General features: G+C 56.7%; 3 protein-coding genes across 4 annotated transcripts in view; 1 reads left to right on the top strand and 2 right to left on the bottom strand.

Annotated features, from left to right (window-relative positions):
- Positions 1-471: 471 nt before the first annotated feature.
- LOC118243755 (E3 ubiquitin-protein ligase HECTD3-like) lies at positions 472-11,785 on the bottom strand. The gene is made up of 21 exons (XM_035538126.2): positions 11,420-11,785; positions 10,536-10,696; positions 9,767-9,859; positions 9,336-9,471; positions 8,761-8,876; positions 8,361-8,474; positions 7,777-7,859; positions 7,237-7,402; positions 6,673-6,754; positions 5,529-5,711; positions 4,841-4,893; positions 4,439-4,503; positions 3,882-3,985; positions 3,411-3,530; positions 2,960-3,049; positions 2,383-2,589; positions 1,903-2,032; positions 1,389-1,463; positions 1,086-1,167; positions 901-972; positions 472-666 (listed from the first exon to the last, which is right to left on the bottom strand). Exons 1-21 carry the CDS (start codon positions 11,747-11,749, stop codon positions 582-584), a joined length of 2,547 nt encoding a protein of 848 aa, XP_035394019.1. The 5' UTR covers positions 11,750-11,785; the 3' UTR covers positions 472-581.
- On the top strand, positions 10,936-15,719 carry UROD (uroporphyrinogen decarboxylase). 2 transcript variants are annotated; one of them, XM_035538129.2, is made up of 10 exons: positions 10,936-11,059; positions 13,099-13,211; positions 13,296-13,375; positions 13,611-13,673; positions 13,746-13,943; positions 14,184-14,345; positions 14,489-14,626; positions 14,875-14,975; positions 15,249-15,315; positions 15,441-15,719. In XM_035538129.2, exons 1-10 carry the CDS (start codon positions 11,010-11,012, stop codon positions 15,603-15,605), a joined length of 1,137 nt encoding a protein of 378 aa, XP_035394022.1. In that variant the 5' UTR covers positions 10,936-11,009; the 3' UTR covers positions 15,606-15,719. The 2 variants fall into 2 exon arrangements, with proteins under 2 accessions (XP_035394022.1, XP_035394021.1); XM_035538128.2 differs by lacking the exon at positions 10,936-11,059 and adding an exon at positions 11,836-11,936.
- Positions 15,720-15,858: 139 nt separating this feature from the next.
- Positions 15,859-20,408, bottom strand: part of ZSWIM5 (zinc finger SWIM-type containing 5) — a 93,011-nt gene continuing 88,461 nt past the window's right edge. The window contains 3 exon segments of the mRNA XM_035537461.2: positions 15,859-19,072; positions 19,150-19,231; positions 19,554-19,717. Of these exon segments, the coding sequence (XP_035393354.1) occupies positions 18,210-19,072; positions 19,150-19,231; positions 19,554-19,717 (1,109 nt within the window). The 3' untranslated portion in view covers positions 15,859-18,209.

The following is a 20,408-nucleotide window of genomic DNA, read 5'->3' on the forward strand; positions in this document are numbered from 1 at the left end:
CCTGGTGGTCAGAGGCACCCCTGCAGCACCTGTCACCAGCCTGCTCCATTTCTTCATAAACTTAGATGAATTATCACATTTCCATGACCTCACTTAAGTCAGGAACAAGGCAAAGGAATGTGGTCAGGACACTCAGATTAGGGCAGCGAGCTTCTCTGAGCACCCCCATGGTCTCAGCCGCAGCTCCCAGTTCTTTGTCCTGTACTGTAACCTGCTGTGCAGCTTCGGGGCCCTACCCACTTCTCTTTGGAGCAGAACACAACCCGGAAAGAGTAAGTTATGAGGCTGCAATGGGGACGCTTGGAGAAAGAACTCATTGCAGAAGTCTACCAGACCTTTTTGATGTATGAGGGCTGGGAACAAGGTTTCATGACTACAGTCCCATTTACACTCCAAGCTAGCTCCCACCCTGCTGAAGTTCCAAACCTCCGTGTCCAAAGCGGTGCTGGTTACCACTGCAGGGAGCCGGGCTTCACACTTACATGTTTATTATATATACATATCCTGCGGGGACAAGGGAGCTCTTCCCACTGCATGGTTCTGTCAAGTGATTGTCCGTGCTTCTTGGTCAGGTTGCAACATCACTCTTCCCACGGACTCATATCCGTGTCAATGGCCACGCAGTTATAGGCCGCGTAGCGTAACTTCTCTTCACATACCTTGGCTCTAGGGATGGTAGGAGGGGAAAAAACAAGAAGTAATTGCCATTGCTACATCTGCCAGCTGAGATGACAAGATGGAGGCTATGCTTCAAGAGCTGCTCACAGATTAAATCACAGCAGCCACAAGGCAGTTTGGGGAACGTTAGTGTGGCAAAGCAATGGGAGCTCTATAGGTCAGCATCAAAACTAAGAGCCCAGAGAGAGAATCTCCCAGAAGCAGGGAAGCAACAAAACTTACGTGGCATAGTTGGGCAAGAATAGGGTACTGGAGCAGGTGGACGACTCCGGCAATGCATCTGTCGTTTCAGAGCTTGGGGAAGGTGACAAACTGGTCAGAACCAGCAAGCCAACGAGGCAGGAAAGAGCAGACCGCAGATCCCTTTGATCTGTTAGTCTCACAGTCTACATAAAAAATGTACTCACCCCAGTTTGTCTGGATAGATGTAGATCCGTGCTGGAAGGCGGCTTCTGCCAGTGACAAATCTGAGGAAACGGCTACGATCCTCTGTGAAGGGAGAGCAAAGACATCAGCAGGTTCCAGGGAGATGTGAGATTAAGTACAGCCACTTCCAGGTATCCCCAGCATTAGTGAGCTGTTCCCTTGACCCAACAGCTTGCTCTACTTGGTTCCCACCTGTTCCCCAGGCAGCAACGAGGGTGGTTTCACTCTCCCAGTTCCCACCAGCACACAAGGGTAGATGTGCAGGGGTAGAACAAGTCACTCACCATTGGTGAAGTTGTTGAGTGCTTCCCAGAAGTACTGAACACGGGTGTCCAGTGGCTCAAAGTCCTCAAACCGGGCTGGCAAAAAGGATACAGAAAAGGATTTTATTAGAGATTCCAGATCCTCATGGATAAATAAGAGCAGGGTCTCCCCTGCTCATCCATGGGTCCTCTATGAGCACAGGAAGAAGCTCTGAGGTACTTGCAGGGTGTGAGCACAAAGACCCAGGGTGCAAGGAACACATGTACTCAGGCCTCCCCCAGAAAACATGTCCAGATCCATGTCTCAGCTCCACAGAAGCTCAGTTACTGGCATCCCATAGATGTTCCACCCTTCCTCTGAAGCCCAGGACGGGGACTGGAGAACCCCTGCCCCTGTCAGCATCCAGCTAAGGGCACAAAGTGGGCCACATTCTTACTGTAATAAAAGCTAGTATCTGCTTCCCACACCTCTCCTTGTCCCAACATGGATAGAATATTTTCAGGGAAAGAATTTTCAGCAGAGCCCTTCACTTACTGAGCTTCTTCAGGGCATCAACTGTGACTTCAGGGTCTCCACAGACTTTCTTTTCCAACTCCTGCCAGGTGAGGAGGTCAAGAACAGCCTGGGGCACCACCTTCAGCAGCCCAGCCTGCATGGCCATGATCTGAAAAGGAGACGAAGCAGGTGAGCAGCACGCCTTGCCTACTGTTCTGGCTCAGGGTTGAGCCCGGAGACTACTGGACTGAAGCCATGTGACTGCTCAGCAAATGCTCCAAGGCACCTAGAAAGGGGAACAGGATCCCGCAAAGATGCACTCCAGTTCAGTCAGGAAGCCTGAATCATAGCTGGGAATAAAATCCCACGTCTCTCATGCTGCTACAAGTCACCACGAAGGACTTCCTGCTATTACACTAATGAACACAGGGACATTAACCGCGATGCATTCCATCAGACACAGACTGGAAGAAATGTCTCTGGGAACAAATGGCAACTTATGCTATGGGGCAGCGTTACCTGCTCCTTGCTCTCCTCCAGTCGAGCCTTCTGCACCAGGCGGATGAACTCCTTGCGGTCCTCGTAGCGTACCACGGTGTTGCTGCCGTTGGGGATCAGCTCCACCATGCGCTGGTCACTCAGCACCGTTGTGTAGGTCAGCTCATTCCCAAATTTGAACTCAAAGGTGTCTTTGTCCATCACTTCCATCACCTCCAGGAGCTTCACCTGCCCAGATAAGTGCTTGTTAGAGAGATGTCCAGTGGGCAGGGGTGTGTCTGATCCCCCATCTCCTCCCTTCCCAGACAAGGGCTGGAGTGACTGAGAGCAGCACAGCACGGGATATGCTGACCTGCAGCTGCACTTGCTGTTTAGCAGCCCCTGGGGCATTGTCTGCTGGAAGCAATAGTCAGCACAACTACATCTTTGTATTAGCTGAGGGATGTATTAAATGCTAATGGTGCTCTTTTTGCGTGTTTTTTTTTTTTTAAACACATCTTTGGAAGAGGCAAGTACAGCATGGGGGCAGGGAAGCAAATCACAGTCTTGCTGAGCGCTACAAGGAACAGCATAGGCACAGCCTCCCAGCCCCTCTCACCAGCACAGAGTCCACAGCAGGGAAGTCTTTGCTCCAGCTGACCTCCTCCCCTGTTAATTGTTTCCATACAAAGCCAGGAAGAGCCAGGACCTGAAGGAGAACAATAATTTTGCTGAGTCTGTGAGAAAGGAGATGTCCCCAGAGATGGAGATGAGGCTCAACCACAAAGGAGGTTTCTCACTCTCCCTGTCCTCATGCAGGGCTCATCAGGTACCTCGGCCTACACGGAAGTTAGCAGAGACCAGATACCCCCTGCCAGGCTCCCAGCAGCATCTCCCAAAACTCAGACTGTGAGGTCTCCTAATACTTCAGCCCCAAATCCTGACAAACACCTTTTTCCCCAGTGCATGATCACAGGGCCTACCTGTGCTCCTGTTGGACAGGCTGCAGAAGATGACTAACAATCCCCTTTGTGGCAAACCTCCATGCACAGACAGGACTGAAAACTCACCAGAAACTCCTTGCCCCTCAGAGCTGCTCCCATGATCTGCCCGATCCACTCGTACTTTGGGAAGTCTTTACAGGAGGGGTTGGGAACATACATGTCCCTAGCTTCTCCAGTGCTGTTGCCCTACAGGAGCAAGAGTCAAAACTCCAAGTCATAATCTCAGCCCAGCATGAAGCACCACAAACAGTTTTTGCAGTGACCCTGGGGATTTCTCACAATGGAAGAGGGCTAAACCCCACCCAACACCCTTGGCAATATTCCTAGCGAGAGAAGTATCCAGACACTTATCAACTTATCCTAAAACTAAATGTCACAAAGCAACCTGTCCAGCCTTCAGGGTTCATGAGGAAAGGCTTTTGACTAGCAAAGGTAGGTGCATCCCAGGCACGCGAGGGGACAGAGACAGCACTGCTTTGCCAGGCACAGCACTGTGCACTAGGCACTGTCTGCCTCAAGTACCCCAACCCACAGCACCTGGTTGGACGTGCGCACAAAGAAGGGCAGGGGCACAGGAGTGTCTGCTGAGCTGGGGCACAGCTCCTCTGACATGTCCGCCAAGCTGTCCCGAAAACCGCCACCTGCAATCCCAAAAGAATGGCATTTTTAGTGATGGAAACTCCTCGTGTGGTGGTTCTCGGAGCTATGGAACAAAAAGACAAGGAATTCTGGTTCAGCCCGGCCCACAGCTGAGCAGGCGGTTCCTGCCAAAGCCTCACGGCACCAGAGGAAATAAGACAATGGAATTAACATCCCTGGTCTGGCCTGAGAAGGATAGCCAGAGTGGCTGTCTGGTTATTGACACTGGCACTGTCAAAGTTGCTGCTAATGACTAACAGAGGTCTGATACCTGTGCCAGCACAGTACTCCTTACCCAGGACATCGCAAGGGGTAGCAGGACAAGGTGACCTGCCTTCCCTCTCTCCTCCAGCAGCAGTAACGCTGGAAGTTAACGAGAAGCCCCGCAGCAACAGAGTCACCCCACCAACCTCCAGTTCTGCCCCAGAGGACCCCCTTCCCCCCGCAGCCCCTACCTTGGTCAATGATGCCCTCTGCGATGAATTTGCACTCCCACCACTGGTCGTAACGCAGCGGCCACCTGTGGAGAACCAGGCACTGCCTGAGTGGCTGCTCAGCCCCTGGGTGCACCCAGACCCAAGGAGAGACTGGAGAGGCAGCAGGGACACCAGGGGTCTGTGGTAGACCAGCCTGGGCTTAAGACAGGACAAAACCTCAATCTCCAGAGTCAGCTGTGTCCTCAGCAGGGAGGAAACACCTTGGGGAACAGGCCCTGATCCCACGGCTGAGCTGGCTCCCGCCCTAGCAAACCCTCTCCAGAGCACAGGACACACAGGCGCTTCCCAAACACCCTGCTGTGACAGAGGACACAGCTCCCAGCACTGCACAATCCTCTCCCTACCCTAGATGCTGCTTACCTATAATCTAGAGGCTTTTCAAACTTGTCAGAGGGCTTCAGGCCTTCATATACCTGCAACATAGAAGATCAAGGCTGGTATCCCCTCTCCAGGAGAACTGGTGCCAAGTGAAGGCTGAAAATTGGAAGGAATCTGGTTTGTCTCAAACCCCTAAATGTTGACCGAAGCTTATCTCTAAATGGTCTAGGAGCCCAACCACTGCTTGGAGCTTTCTAGTCTCGGAGGTACATTGAACACATGAAAACTCACAGCAGCCTGAGCTGTTTGTGCACACATCAAGCAATCAATCTTTTGAAGATGGGGAGAATGACAATAGGAAGGTTAGAATTGCTGTAAAAATCACAGAATGGTGTGCAGCTGAATTATTGTTGTCACACAAGAAGTCTTTACTGTCCTTTAAGTGTAATGAGATTGCTATGCTCTGGATTAGCAACGTGTCACAAAGTCTAGTACAGAGCAAAGACTTCAGCTCACATATCCCAAATCCCTCCTAGAAGATATTCCTGGATAAGGGACCATAGGCACTATGTAACCACAGAGTCTAGGAGTCGTGCGAAGAAGCCTTGAAGTCACCAGGTTACTCCAGCTCCCAAGTTGCCCCCTCCACCCATCTCCACGTGGTTCATTTTGCTTTTAGGGTGCTCTGCTCTCCTCAGAGCAGTGGGAACTTCTCCAGGAGGAGCAGTACCTGGGTGAAGACAGCGTTCTTGCAACTTGGGTCCAGAGCAGGGTTGTCTCGGTGCTCCATAGCCAGGCGTCGGTTAATATAGAGGCGTGGCATGAAGTTGGGCTTGCTCGTCTCTGAGTCCTTCAGACACTGGGTAATGAGAGCTGTGCGCCTCTTGGACAGCAACAGGAACTGCTTGATATGCTGCCAACGGGGAAGTTCAAAATGTCATAAGTGCCCAGTGCCCAAAACATTACCTGCTTCCTACTGAAGCCACTGCACTGCCAGGTCTTTTCCCTTCCCAGCAGCTCTGCCTTCCACACACAGCCACATTCTCCTTGACAGCATTTGCTCCATCTGATCTACTGTCTCTGAAAGAATTTACTTTCTGGCTTCATGGAGGTACCAAGCCCAATCCTCTCTCCCATCAGCAGTCATCTGATACTCACACTCCAGTGCTGCTTGGACTCTCCCTCACTCTCACCAGAACGTAAGCCTTACTATTCCTCCTATTTGTAATCAAACCAAGCTTTGCTAGACAAACAAGAATCCTCAAATGCTTTGGGTCTTAAGCTAAGCTGGCACAGGAATTGCAGTGCTCTCTAACACTAGAGAGTTCTGTCTGGAAACACACAGAATTGGCCTACCCTAGCAATGCCAGGCACATGCATTCTGGGAAAAGATGTGAGGAAAACAGACAACTGGAGGGACAAGCTGAGTCCTATGAGAAAGACACAAATCAAAAGCCAGAAAATAGTCACTGGTAAGAAGCCTTGCCATTTGGACACAGCCAGCTCAAAACTGCTGGCAGCAAGTGCAGGAACAGAGTGTCCTGGGCTGCGATCTCAGAGGGGATGTGTGCCCAGCTCACACACCCGGTTCTGCTATGGTCTGGGTCCTTTTGTGGATGCAGTGCTCTCACCCCAGAGTCCTGTTTTCATTCTACTCGTTACTGCATAGCTACACGTTTCCCCACCAGTGTTCTAGCAGGAAACTAGTCTCTAAAACAATATCGCCTTTCACAGCTTTAATGAATGGATCTCAGCCAGGTATTTCCCTTGAGCTGCTTTAAAGGCAACAAGGACTGACTGTCTCCCTTGCCACAGCCCAAGTTCAATCACCCTGCCAGACTGAGGCCCCGTAAGACATAGAGGGAATCACTCACCTTGAGTTTGCTGAACGTGCCAATAGTGTGATCCCAGGCTGGCACCAAGTGATGCAGGACACTATCCAGGAGCTTGATGAACCTAAATCCCAAAGACAGAACTGCGACACCCTGGAGGGACAGGCATCTGCATAAGCCTGTTCCAGGCCAGGCAGTCCAGACACAAGCAGAAAAGCAGCAACTGATCCAAACACAACCCAGCTTGGCCTTTTAAATCACAGAGCCTTTGGTCCCAGATTCCCACTCCCTCAGCACCTCCGGGACCACGCACTTCTCGCGAGGGACTCTGCATTCACCTGCTCCCCCACCCCTTTCCCCCCCTCAGCACAGATATGCTGCACCGGCAACATGCAAGAGGCTGAACTTGAGCTGCAGGATTCCTCTTAAAACGTAGGGAAGCTACCCCAGAAAACCCACTTTGTTCTTAAGAGCCTCTGCTATTTCCTCCAGGATGCCTGTCTCAAGGGCAGTCACACAGCTTTACAGCTTCTAGCCCTACTTGGGCTAGAGAGGTCACCAATCCCTGCAGAAAGCACCCCACAGTGTGCCCCCTCCATGCAGTACCTCTGAATGAGCACAGCCCTCCGGTACAGCAGGTCAGGGTCTGTCCCTTCCAGGCGCGGGTAGCGTACTAAATTGGCCAGCTGGAACATGTCGGCACTGAGCCCCAAGTCCCTCTGTCGGGAGGATTTGATTTTGATGCCCCGGAGGCGAACGTCAATCCCATCATCTGATGAAGGAAGACCAACAGATAATACGCTAAGCCCGTGAGAAAGCAAGCCTTCCAGCCACAGCAAGCCAGTTGTGTGAGAGAGGGCTGTAAGTAAAAGCACTAGGAACATGACCATCCTCATCAGCACTGGGAGCCTGAAATACCTTTGTTTAGAAATGGGGGATTTATAGAAGAATAAAAACAACAACAAAAGAAACAGAGGTAGGGAAAAACAGGCTGAAAGCACAGGGCTTGCCCTGGAGTTTCCCATGGTTCTTTCACATCTCATTTGAAACAGCCAACAGGGCCAAGAAGTACAAGCCACAGGAACAAAATAAGTGTACAGTACGTCACAGGTGTGTTATGCATGTGGCCATAACACCCAGCCCTACCTCTGCACTCCACAATCCGGATCTCGATGACAGGCAGGTGCGTTGTCATGTCCTCAAGGACGCACACATCCCCAATGTAACTCCTGCAAGCACAGAACAGACAGGGGCTGCAGAGCTGTTCCCTTGTTCATCCTGCCAAAATCCACCTGGCTGCTTGTAAGGAAAGAGGGCTTGCATCCTTGAAAGGATGAAGGAGGAAGGCTGAAGGAGGAACTCAGACCCAGGCACCCGTCTCCATCACTGCCACAACACGGTGCACGTGAATGCCCGAGCCTCCTGGTGTCTCAGGTGTAGGCAACATGCTCCTGTTCGGTCCCACAAGACAGCACAGCTGCCTGAATTAACCCAGCAGCTATAGGGTTGCATCGGCACTTCTGTGCTATCTAACCATCAAGGCCAGGCTTGTAGGAGATGGGAATGGCATTTCACAGTGCCTGTTAGGCTGCAGAGATGCAGAATGCTTCTCCCAAGGCCCTGGGACTCTAAAGCAAGGCTGGTGCTAGCATGACTGCTTATGGCTGGGGTGCCCAGTGCCTCAGGCCCCTGGAGGGGCCATGCTACATTCCCCTCCTCCATCCACTCACTCATCAATGCCGACATCATTCAGTTTCTTCAGATTGTCCCCCTCACCCCCGTACACAGCGACCCGCTTGGGCATGAAGTTCTCATCTGTGGTGTCAACGGTCAGCAGGAGCTTCCTGCAAAAGGAAGCATGAAATGAGAAGACAGCCCTGCAGCTCAACACCCACCACTGCTCCCCCCTCGTGGCCTGGTCACACCTGTACCAGGCACAGGCAGACGGTGCTGGGCCCCCTGGGTACCGGTGACAATGCTGGCTAAGTGCCTTTCAAGCCCAGAGCCAGAGCAGGGGACGAGGGGCAGGGAGAGCAGGGCAACCTAGGGCTGTGACAGACTCATGCACAGAGCAGGGGCTGCAGTGCCTGCCCCAGCTGCAAGCCAGCAGACAGAGGAGAAAAGCCTCACTTGACGATGGTGCCTTTCTTCATGTTGAGCCGCACCCAGTGCTGGCCCTGGGACCCGTCACTCTCCCAGTACGTGTCGGCATGGCTGTCGGTCAAACACGACACATTGAAGTCTTCCTGGAAAAGGGCAGTGAATGAAGGGAGGATCAGATAGGGGTAGGATTAACTTCCCCTTAGTGGCTACTTTTGACATGAATCGTAGAGCCAGAGGGCTCGTTCCCATTTGCTAGGCTGTGGGTAGACACAAGCAGTACAGAGAGCACAGGAAGCTGGGGCTGACTTGCCAACGTATTCTGGAATCACACACAGAGTGCAGAGTATGAAACTCTCCCTAAAACCAGCTTAGCAGCTAGCATTAGCATTTGCTTCTGGGATCATGGCTTGCACAGTTCCTCCAGAGGCCCCATTACACAATACACTGCGTGACACTCCCCTCTGGAACTACGCCGTCCCTCCCACATCCTCAAACACAGACCAGACCAACTCAGAGCAGGGCAGAACACCATGCATGCTCCCTACCCCAACGGCACAGCAGGGCTGATGCAGCCTTACTCCTTTTCCCCACACGCTACTCACCGTGTAGGATGAGACATCAATGCTGTCCACATACTGCTTGACGCTGCCCAAGTTCTCGTCCTCTTTCCCAATATGATCATACAAGAAATGCACCAGGTCTTCATCGCATTCGTAAGTCCATGTCGGGGGCACAAACCTACCAGGGCAAAGCGGTCAGCAGTCTGAAGACACAAAGACAGCAAGGCTGCACTGACTCCTGCCAGGTGAATAGGTCAGGGAATGCAGCTCCATGTCCTGCTTGCCTTGGTCTCACCCTGCTTTCTGGTTCAGTAGTAGGAACTGTGCTGAGCCCTGCTCCCCTTTGCTTCCCCACTGCTTGTCTTCCCCCACTCCCCAGCTGACAATAGATGGCTGTCTGAGCAGCCAGGGAGAGACGGTGGCTTGCACCCACCCACAGCTGAAGCATGCACGCACTGCGAAAAAGCTCGTACCGAAGCCTCTCTACTGCGGCCTCATCCTGCTCCATGGGCTTGGGTTTCGCTCCCAGGCGCAAGGAGTATGTCAGATCCACCACTTGCTCCCATCTGAAACAAGATGGAAAAGGAGTGAGAGAATCCCGCGGGAAAGGAGCAGGTGGTTGAGAAGTAGCTGGAAGGGGAAGACATGGATTTAAAGCCCCACCACACTCCTTCCTCCACCGTATCAGGTCTCATCAGATGCCATTTCTGTTCAGACCATCCTTACTTCTGCCAGTCCACACCCAGCTGTGTGGGTAACAAGCATTGTGACCAAGCAAAACTGGGTAACTCCTTATCTGGACTCACTATTACCTCATTTTAATATAAGAAGTGGCCAAGTGGGCTGGGGCTTTACAATCCAGAGCAGAAAGGGCTGAGGGACAATACAACAAAATCTCAAGCAGCAGGACATAGCTGGATGAAAACCTCACTGATCTCTTCCATGCAAGGAAAATGAGACATCAAACGAAGACAGCAGGTTCAGATTATTAACAAGCTAAAGACTCTAAAATACAGAGACCTAAGGTTTAACGCCTCTCCAGCTCCTCACTGTGGGCAGCAAAATCGTGATTTCTTTTCTAAGTCAGGGTCTGCAGGGGGATTTGGACATTTACTGCATGTTGCACCCTTCCAAGATGCCAGGAAAGCAAGATGCTGCACGTGTACTTCTGAAGCAGCCCAGGGAGCCATGTCAGTTATCATGACATACAGAGAAGAGAGGATGTGAGCCACAGCTCCGTACCTGATCACAGGTTTGTAATCAACCCCAAACAGCTGCTGCTGCCTCTGGATCCTCTCCGTGGACTCGACCGGGACCAGCCTGTCCCCTCCTTCTGCGTGCTTGCACACCAGGACCCAGCCTTCCTCCAGATCACAGCCACTCTTGTACTCTTCCAGCTGCTCCTGCATGGGAAAACACGTTCTGTTGGGATCTCCATCCAGGGCTCAACCACGGGACAGAGGCAGAGGGGAGAAGACAGGCAATGCACACCAAGATGCTGTAGACCCCAAAGGACAGCAAATCTGTCAAGGGTTAAATAACACTCCTGAGCATGTCCTGCTCCGAAATACTGCCTGTGGTTGGACAGGCACCACCGTGACCCTGCTACAGCCCTGGCCACCAGAGGCGTGTTCACTGTTGCATGTAGAGCCCTGAGGTGCTGTGGCAGACCCCCCAGACGCCCTGCCCACACTGTTTTCCTGCAAGAGTAGGAAAATGATCCTCGGGTCGTGGCTGAGGCCTGGACCCGGGGCAGGAGGAGGGCGGTGCGCCCTGTGCCCAAAGGATCTGGGCTGCGGGGTGTGGTGTGCTGGGCTGGAGGGGGACGGGGGCAGCAGGAGGAAAACATGGGGGGGGGGGGGGGGAGAGTGCCAGGGGTGGCGATGGGGGCGGCTGGAGGCACCCGGTGGTGACAGGGGGTGACCAGGGGGCGACAGGGGCCAGGCGGCGGAGGCAGGGCGGTGACGGGGGGCGCCGTGCGGTGACCGGGGGCGGCCGGGGGGGGGCGGCCGGGCCCCTCCGCGGGCAGGGCAGGGAAGGGCGGAGCGGCCTCCCGGTCCCGGAGGGGCACCCCGGGGAGGGGTCGGCGGGGGGGGACAAAGAGGTTCCGGTGCCCTCTCCGTTACCTTGCTGAGCTTCACCCAGAGCCCGGCGCCGTTGCAGTACTCCTCGCCGGTGGCGCGGAGGCAGCCGCCCTTCCGCACCTCGATGGTGGCCCGCGCCGCCCGCTTGCCGCCCCGCGCCGGCCCCGGGCTGTCCCAGACGCTGAGCAGGCTGCGGGCGGCGGCGGCGGCGGCGGCGGCGGCGGGGTCCTTGCAGATCTTGTACTGCACCTCCCGGGGCACGTAGCACAGCGCGGCGGGCAGCGCCCGGGCGCGGCGGAAGCACTCGCTGCACTGCAGCAGGAACCGCAGCCGGCCCAGCACCTGGTGCGGAGCCTCCCCGCCCGCACGCATCGCGCTCCGGGCACCGGGCACCGGCACCGGGAGGAGGAGGGCGGGGGGGGGGGGTCGCTACTCGCGGGTTTACGGCAAACCCCGCCCGCTCCCGGGGCAAGATGGCGGCGCCCGAGGGGAGGACGGAGGCAAGATGGCGGCGCCCGTGTGGCGTACGGAGCAGCGGGGAGCGGGGCAAGATGGCGGCGTACGGACGGGGACAGGGCGGGGCAAGATGGCGGCGGCCGTGGCGGAGGCGGCGGGGGGGGTGGTGCTAAGATGGCGGCGGCCGTGAGGCGGGGCGGGGGCGGTGCAGGATCGAGCGGGGAGGGCCGGGAAGCGGCGCAGGATGGAGGGAGGAGAGCGGCTCGTGTGAGTAGCGGGGACCCGTGGGGCTGCGCCTGTGCCCGATCCGGGTCCCGCGAGGGGGTCGCCGGTGTGGCCCGGGGGTCCCTTGTGGGAGACACTGGTGCGATCCAAGTGTGGAACTGGGGACACTGGTGCGTGGAGCTGGGATCCCGCACTGGGGGCACTGGTGTGGCACTGGGGACACTGGGGTGGCACTGGGGTGGTGTGTTACTGGGGACACTGGGGAGGTGTTGGTTGACCCTGGGGACAGTGCTGTGGCACTGGGGACAAGTACTGTGGCACTGGGGACACTGGTGTGGCACTGGGGTGGTATGACCCAGGGGACGCTGCTGTGGCACTGGGGACACTGGTAGGGCACTGAGGAGCCGATCCCGCCCTCAGATGGCTCACTGGGGACACTGGAGCGGCACTGGACCCCCATGGAGGTTCTGAGGATCTGTCCCTGCGGCCCCCACCCGTCAGAGCAGGACGGTGCTGGCTGTCCCCTGCAGGGTCCCCGTCCCACCCCATGTGTGTGCAGCCTGGGCTGCAGCTCAGGAGTGGTGACACCACCGGGAGGAGGTTGGGGACATGGGGTCACCAGCTCTGCGGGCGCCTGGAGCTCTGGGGACCCTGCCCCACGCCGCCATCCCTGTGCTGCACGGCGCAGATAGGGGCTGGGGACAGCCCGCAGCAGGGCTGCCTGTGCCCCGGGCCCTGCTGGTCCCAAATCTCCCCAGGCAGGAGCAACTGCTGCCCCTGATAACGTAATCTCACAGACCGGGGGCTGGGCATCGCCTGTCCCCAGGGAGGGCCCTGCTGTCCCCCCCAAAGAGGCCCTGGGAGGTGACAAGGAGGGAGCATTAGCCACCATGGACCCAGCTGGGTGCAAACCCCTACCCTGCAGTCACCGGCTGGGGAGCAGGGACGAGCCACCAGCCCTGCACCTGCAGCCCCAGGGTCCTGGCGGGGCACCCGGTCCCCTCTTTGGTGCTAACACCCCTCTGCTTTTTCTCCTGCAGCCCCAAAGGCTTCCCTAAGCTGAAGAATGACACGTTCCTGCGTGCAGCGCGTGGCGAGGAGACGGAGCACACCCCGGTGTGGTGCATGCGGCAGGCAGGGCGCTACCTGCCTGGTGAGTCGGTGGTGGCGTGAGGGTTTGAGGGGCGGTGACAGGGGGGCCAGCATGCACCTTGTCACAGCTGCAGGTTCCTTGCAGAGTTTCGGGAGACCCGGGCTGCACAGGATTTCTTTGCCACTTGCCGGAGCCCCAAGTTGTGCTGTGAGCTGACGCTACAGGTGAGCGTCCCCCGGGGAGGCTGTGTGTCCACCATCCCCTCTGGAATGGGGATGGGGAGAAACCTTAGGTCTGGCCCTTACCTCCAGGTGGCCCCAGTAGGTTGTGCAGCCCAAATCTTAGCTCAGGGGTCCTTGGTTATCAGACAGGGCCCTGTCCCATCCTGGGGACCCCACTGCTGCACACGTGTGTCCCAGCCCCTCACTCATGCTGCCTCTTCCCCTCTGCTATCCACAGCCCCTCAGACGATTCCCCCTGGATGCTGCTATCATTTTCTCTGACATCTTGGTGGTGCCCCAGGTGAGAGTCATGGCTGGTGGCTGGGAATGGGGCTGGGGCTGGCATTGTTACTCCATTCTCCCCCGTTCCCAGGCACTGGGCATGGAGGTTGTCATGGTCCCTGGCAAAGGACCCACATTCCCAGAGCCCCTGAAGGAGGTGGAGGATCTGCTGAAACTACGGCAGAAGGTGGACGTGACCGCGGAGCTGGGTTACGTCTTCCAGGCCATCACGCTGACACGGCACAGCCTGGAGGGCAAAGTGCCCCTCATCGGCTTCTCCGGGGCACCTGTAAGTGACGAGGCTCTGCAAGGTGGGGTTCTCCGCTCTTCCCTCTGGGGTGACTCTGGTCCTGGCACCCCCCAGAGCTGCAGGGACCAGCTCGTAGCCCTCGTACATGTGTAGGGGACATTAAACGCAGAGCTGCTGCTGCTGCTTAGGGGTCTATCTTCAACACCGACCCCATTACCAGCCCCTCGCATGTTTTCCATCTTAGTCACCCTCCTCACTCCGCTCCTCTCTTTCCCGCAGTGGACGCTTATGTCCTATATGATTGAAGGGGGTGGCTCCACTACAATGTCCAAGGCCAAGAGCTGGCTCTACCGTCACCCCGAAGCGAGCCACCAACTGCTGCGGCTGCTGGCTGACGTTGTCACCGACTACCTGGTGGGGCAGGTGGCTGCTGGAGCGCAGGTATGTCCTGGGGTGTGGGGACAGGTCCAGGCAGGGGGGCAGGGACTGCGGACAGGGAGCAGAGGGGGTATGGCTTCTGGGAGGAGGAGGGACCAAGGCACTGCATGGTGCCCGCAGCTCTCCCAGCTCCGTGTATCTGCCAGGCGCTCCAACTGTTCGAGTCGCACGCGGGGCACCTGGGCCCAGAGCAGTTTCAGGAGTTTGCCTTGCCGTACATCCGAGACATCGCTCGGGGAGTGAAGAGTAAGCTGAAAGCAGAGGCGCTGCCGCTGGTACCCATGGTAAGTCAGAACTGCCTGAGGTGTCTGTGGTGTGAGAGCATGGCCAGGGGAGGGAGGGGATAAGAACGGGCTGGGAACCAGTGCAAAGGGCTGCACCCATCCCTTGACAACCCCCCCCCAGTCCCAGTGCAGGGACTCAGCTCTAGGTACCTGTCACCAATGTAGCAGCGCATCTGTTCCTGGCATCCTGCACTCCAGCTGTTGGAGAGGGGCCTGACCCAGTTACTGCCCGTCTCCTCCTTCCCCAGATCATCTTTGCGAAGGACGCACACTACGCCCTGGGTGACCTGGCCCAAGCTGGCTATGAGGTGGTCGGTCTCGACTGGACCATCCGGCCCCAGGAAGCTCGGTAAGAGTCCAGCACAGCACCCAGGTGCCCACGCTGCACCCCAGAGCGGTTACCCTGACCATTTTGCCTGCCCTGGTGCCCTGCTGAATCCCAGGACCGGACATTTCTGGTTCAGAGAAACCAGAGGTGGGGATAGCCAGGCCCTGGTGCTCACCGTAGCCAGGAGCTGCACTGAGGGGTCCTGCGTGCCCCGTGGTGGGGCCTGCAGGCACCCATCTGCCCCCTGGTCTCTGCACCACATGCAGCAACTCACCTGCTTCCTTCTTACTGCAGTGCCCAGACAGGGAAAGATGTCACCCTGCAAGGGAACCTGGACCCCTGTGCTCTGTATGCACCCAAGGTGAGCTGTACGCCTCCGGCCTCAGTTACCCCGCCTGTGACCCCGTCTCACGTCCCAGGCTGGATGCGGACTGATGGGGATGGGGGTACCCTGGGCTGACACGTGGTTTCCCACTGTGTCTGCAGGAGAAGATTGGGGAGCTGGTGAAGAAGATGCTGGAAGGTTTCGGGACCCAACGCTACATTGCCAACCTGGGCCACGGCCTCTACCCCGACATGAACCCCGAGCACGTGGGTGCCTTTGTGGAGGCTGTGCATGCTCATTCCCGCCACATCAACAAGCACAGCTGAGCCCGGGGCTTTAGGGACAGGACTGCAGTTTGGGCACAGCCACCCTGAATACGGTGTTGTCACGGGGCTTGCTCCAGGCTGGGCTCCAGCATTAAACCAGCACCTTTTCCATGGCAGCTGCGTGGCTCTGGCTTGGGGGACGGGGCTCTCCAGCCCTGGAGAAGCTGAGCAGCGCTGCCAGCGGGGCACAAAGAGGTCAGGGGAACCACCGACCTTCATCCTGGGGTCAGGATGGGGAAGCAGGGACACCTGGCAAGTGGGCGATGCTGCTCCCTGCCAGGCCGTGTGTATTGTGCCAGGTGCCTGCAGGAATACAGAGGGCACCTCCTGGCACTAAGGATGCGCTCAGCCCCGCCAGGGAAGGGGTGCCTGCGGCTGGCAGCATCACAGACGGGGAGCTTGGGGCTCGCACCCTGCTGCTGCCCCGAGCTCAGCGTGAGCAGTGCCACAGCCCTGCTCAGGTGAAAACGGGCAGCGTGACACTGATCCAGGGTGTCCCAGTGTGGGTGGGAGACCCAGCAGGATTCACCTGCGGGACAGCACCCTCGACCCACCAGCACCACCAGCACGCTGCTGCACTGGCTGGGACAGCAGCAGACAGCACAGCCATCACCCTTCTCACCCTCCTACAGCCTTTCTGGGACTGTCCTGCTGGACCTTCAGATCTCTGCCCAGACCCACATTTCCTCATCTCCTCTGATCCCTGGGGGCCAATTCTGCCTGGGGCTCAGCAAATCCTGCAGAAAGCACCCTGGGGTGCTGGGGACACAACACTGCATCACCACATCCCACACCCCAGCACACTCAGTGCAGTGCAGGGTGAAGCAAGGCCCAGCTGCCGCTTGCTCCACCGCTGCTCTGTGCCCCTCCCTTGGGGTGCAGGAGCTGCGTGCCACAGGGAGCTGAGATGCCTCGGAGAGCGGTGCTGCCTCGTACCCCGGGGATGTGCCCTGCTTGCATTGGCCGGGCTGTCCGGAGCCCCCTCCAGCTTCAGAAAAACAAAGTAGATACACGCAGTAACGTTCATCCCTTTTATTATTAAACATCAGATGAAGAGGTCGCACACACACATACACGCACGCACACACAAAAAAAAAAAAAAGAAAAAAGAAAAAAAGAGAAACAGACTGGTTGAAGAATGCTATTTCGGTGGCGACAGATACCGAGTACAATTGGTTTCCTGGCCGGAGCGCGGACAAAAGTCACTTTCCAAAAATAAAAGTCAAACCAGACAGCAGATAACTAGCCCACATTCTCTAACTACAAGTCACCGTCCAGACTGGCCCCGGCCCCCCCAGCCCTCCCGACCCGTCGGAAAAAAATGAAGCAAAACCTAAGAGCCGCTGGCCAGGGGCCGAAGACTGCTGCGGGTTGGCGCAGCTGGGACAGGGCTGAGCATCCCTGCCTTCCCCGCGGGGTGGGATGGCAGAGGGAAGCCCAGACACCCCACGGCAGCGTGTGGCTGCCCCGGCCCCGCTCCCTCCCAGCAGAAAGGCACCCCTTGGCGCGCACGCACCCACGCACCTCGCACACTCACACGGGCGCCCGCGGGGAGAAGGCGAAAAACCGGGCGACGTCCGAGGGGCCCACGCCGCTCCTGCGCCGTCCTCTGCCAGCGTCCGTGTGCGTCCCAGAAAGTGCTGCCGAGTCCCTTCCTTCGCTGTCCTCAAGTGCTGGGCTGCTGCTCCTCCCTCCGTCCATCCGTCCGTCTGTCCGTCCCAGGGCTCCGAGTTGAGCGGACGTTTGCCTCCCCCCATACCCTTTTCTTGCTGCCGACAATGCCGTGGAAACCTGAGAATGTTCATGTGCCTCCTCCTCTTTTTGTCTGTGGTTGTGTTTGTTTTTTTTTGTCTTTAAATAATAGTTATAATAATAATAATAATAATAGCAATAATAAAAATAATCGCCCCAGCCCACGACAATTTCAAGTATCCCCCAAATAAAAGACAGAATTATAAATAATTATAACTTTACAATTTAATAATTGACACATATACTATAGTATTTACAGTATCATAAATGCTTTTTTTTTGTGTTACTTTTAGTAAGCAATCCCTGAGAACAGTTACTTTAACTTGTTTTATTGAAGTATCTTCACAAATAGAGGAGTTTGCATGTCTCGGGCGGGCGGGAGAAGCGCTCTGCAAAGCCATCGCTTTTGGTGACGCATGAGGTTCTAGTGTTGCGGGTTTCTTTGCTTGCTCTTTGTTTTTTCCCCCAACATAATTTTTAAAGATTTTTGCACTTTGCAACCTTCGGATCCCTCCAGCGACCACTTCCTTCAGGAAAGAGGTATTAGATTTCCAGGTTAGCTTTTGGTATTGGCAAGGGAGGGCAGGGGCTGAGCAAACCATCCTTTTTCCCGTGGTTGCCTTTTGGTTTGTGCCCAAGGAATCTGGATCCTCTCAGCGTGTGAAATGGTTAAATCCGAGAAAGAAAATAAAATTAACAAAAAAAAGAAGAAAAAATAAAAAAGAAACAGAAGAACAGAACAGAGCAGCCTCTGCCAATGGGGGGAAGGTCTTCTCCGCTCTCCTTCCTTCTTCTCTCCTGAGTCCCCGTGCCACGGCCGGACCCTGCCGTGAGAGTGGCGGCAGCCGGGGCTCACCCAAACCGTTCCCGCACCAGCAGCATCAGTTTTTTCTTGCCTTTATAGATTTGTTTGAGATTGTCAATGAACTGGGCGAACTGTATGTGCCCGTCCTGCGCCAGGAGGAAGGTCTCCCTGGCCTTGCTGAGGAACTCGATGAACTCCCCGTAGTGCCGCGGGCTGATGTGGGTGAGCCGGGAGTGGGTGGTGTTGATGTACGCGCTTATCGTGGCGTCCAGCAGCTGCCGCAGGGGTGCTTTGTCGGTGGACATCAGCTTCCCCGAGTTCCTGCGGCCAGGGATGCCGGCCAGGCCTGGGGCCGTCATGGTACAGCGGCGGAGGATGTCCGACAGCACCGTGGCACAGTGCACGCTCTTCACCACCAGCGGGATGATGGCTGCCAGCTCGTTTTTGCCCAGAGAGTGGCTCAAGGCGCAGGCCCAGAGCACGTCGTTGATGGCCGGGTGAGTGTCCTGGTTGTAGGCCAGGTTGAGATGCGTCATGGCCAGCGAGGCCAGCTTGAAGGCCCGCAGCGGGTAGCCCCGGTGCTCCATGTAGCGGGCGATGGTGAAGAGCTGGGTGTAGGTCATGCCGGTGGAGGCGGCGTCGATGACGATCTGGTAGGCGGTCTCGAAGGCGATGTGGTCCTTCTCGCAGAGGGTGAGGGCGGACAGGGCGCAGTTCTGCGGGTCCTTCATGGCGCACTGCAGGGCCAGGGTGCGGGCGCAGCTGGCCAGCTCCTCCCGCTGCGGGTAGTCCAGGCTCAGGCGCAGGATGGTGTTGTGGGACATCACTGTGGCCGCCACGATGCTGGTGGCTTCCGTGGGGGTGAACAGCGAGTACCAGCTCTGCAGGATGCTCACCAGGGCCCTCACCCCTGCAAGAGACACAGGGGTCAGGGAAGAGCCAGGAGAGCTTGAAACCCAAGCCTAGGGTTTCACTCTAGGCACTCACCCACTTCTGTAGCGCACGTCACCAGCCACCTCACCATCTCCCGCCGCCGCCAGTTGAGGGTGGACAGGGTCATGCGCATCACCTGCAAGGCAAACATGGGGTGACCAGCTATTCTACGGGGCTCCACTGAGACCACCAACACCATGGGGCTCCCCCAAATTCCCCATGGCCCTGTTCGCGATCAGCTCGCCATGAAGTTCTCAGGTGCTGCCTCACCCAAAATCTTCTTCAAACCACTGCAGGGGCCTGGGGGCTGAGCTTACCCACTCAAGGCCACACGATGATGAATTTACCCCTTCCACGTGAGTCCTATGTGCCATGGGGGACCACCTACTTGGTGGAAGACCAGGTCCCACAATTAGGGGGGCAGAAGGGCCACCGCCATCCCCCGCGTTATCTCGTACCTGGAGCCCCAGCTCCAGCGCCACGTTGAGGAGTGTCGTGTCCGAGTTGCTGTCGGCTGGTGTGGCAATCTTGAACGCGTCCTGGGCCAGCTTGAAGATCAAGGAGGAGGAGTGGATGTTCTTCTGAATGGCCTCCAGCACCGTGCGCAGGCGCAGCATATCCCCTAGGCGCAGGCAAGGATGGTCAGGCAGCTGAGCCTCCCCTCAACCTTCCCCCGGCCCCATCTCCTGCCTGCACCAGGTGGTGAACCAGCCCCTCTAGACGTGCACATGAAGGGATGCTGATCAGGCCCTGAGGTACAACAGCAAAATGGGGTGTCTTCCCCACCACGCACTCCGCTGTGAGACCAGCAGGAACCTGAGACAGAGAAGCAAGGAGCAGCCCAGGCCACAGAGTCAAGCCCTGGCCTCCAGGACCTGCTCTAATCCCTTCAACTTGAGCCCTAGGAGGCAACAGAGCCACAGCATCCATACTGGCCCGAGGCCATACTCCCACGCAGAGGATGAACAACCTGAGTGATCCCAGACATGTTCTGGTGCATCAGCAGGGAGCTCCAGGCCCTGAGCAGCAGCACCCTCAGCCCTCCAGAGCCCCAGGAAGGGCTCAGTAACGTCAAGCTCTGCTCCATCACCCAGAACATGCTGTCCATTCATGCCCTCACTGGCCGCAACACCGCGATGCTCCACTGCAAACCACCTTCCAGCTCCCTGGGCAGCCACTCCGCCCCAAACCTGTCCCCCCCAGCTCAGAGCCTTGCAGGGGACATCAGCACCTCCTACCAGCCCCTGTGGGACATAGGGTGGGGAGAGGGACCTTTGGTGTGGGCACAGAACAGATGCTGCCATGTCACATCA

Source organism: Cygnus atratus, chromosome 8 (assembly GCF_013377495.2).
Source record: "Cygnus atratus isolate AKBS03 ecotype Queensland, Australia chromosome 8, CAtr_DNAZoo_HiC_assembly, whole genome shotgun sequence".
Lineage (NCBI taxonomy): Eukaryota > Metazoa > Chordata > Aves > Anseriformes > Anatidae > Cygnus > Cygnus atratus.

Coding starts and splice junctions, on each gene's coding strand:
- LOC118243755 (XM_035538126.2), bottom strand. CDS start 11,749: ATGCGTGCGGGCGGGGAGGCTCCGCACCAGGTGCTGGGCCGGCTGCGG. Junction 9,472..9,766: donor GCCGCAGTAGAGAGGCTTCG/GTACGAGCTTTT, acceptor TTGCCCTGGTAG/GTTTGTGCCCCCGACATGGA. Junction 5,712..6,672: donor GCACGTTCAGCAAACTCAAG/GTGAGTGATTCC, acceptor CCCCGTTGGCAG/CATATCAAGCAGTTCCTGTT.
- UROD (XM_035538128.2), top strand. CDS start 11,851: ATGGCGGCGCCCGAGGGGAGGACGGAGGCAAGATGGCGGCGCCCGTGT. Junction 13,212..13,295: donor GGCAGGGCGCTACCTGCCTG/GTGAGTCGGTGG, acceptor GGTTCCTTGCAG/AGTTTCGGGAGACCCGGGCT. Junction 14,976..15,248: donor ATCCGGCCCCAGGAAGCTCG/GTAAGAGTCCAG, acceptor TTCTTACTGCAG/TGCCCAGACAGGGAAAGATG.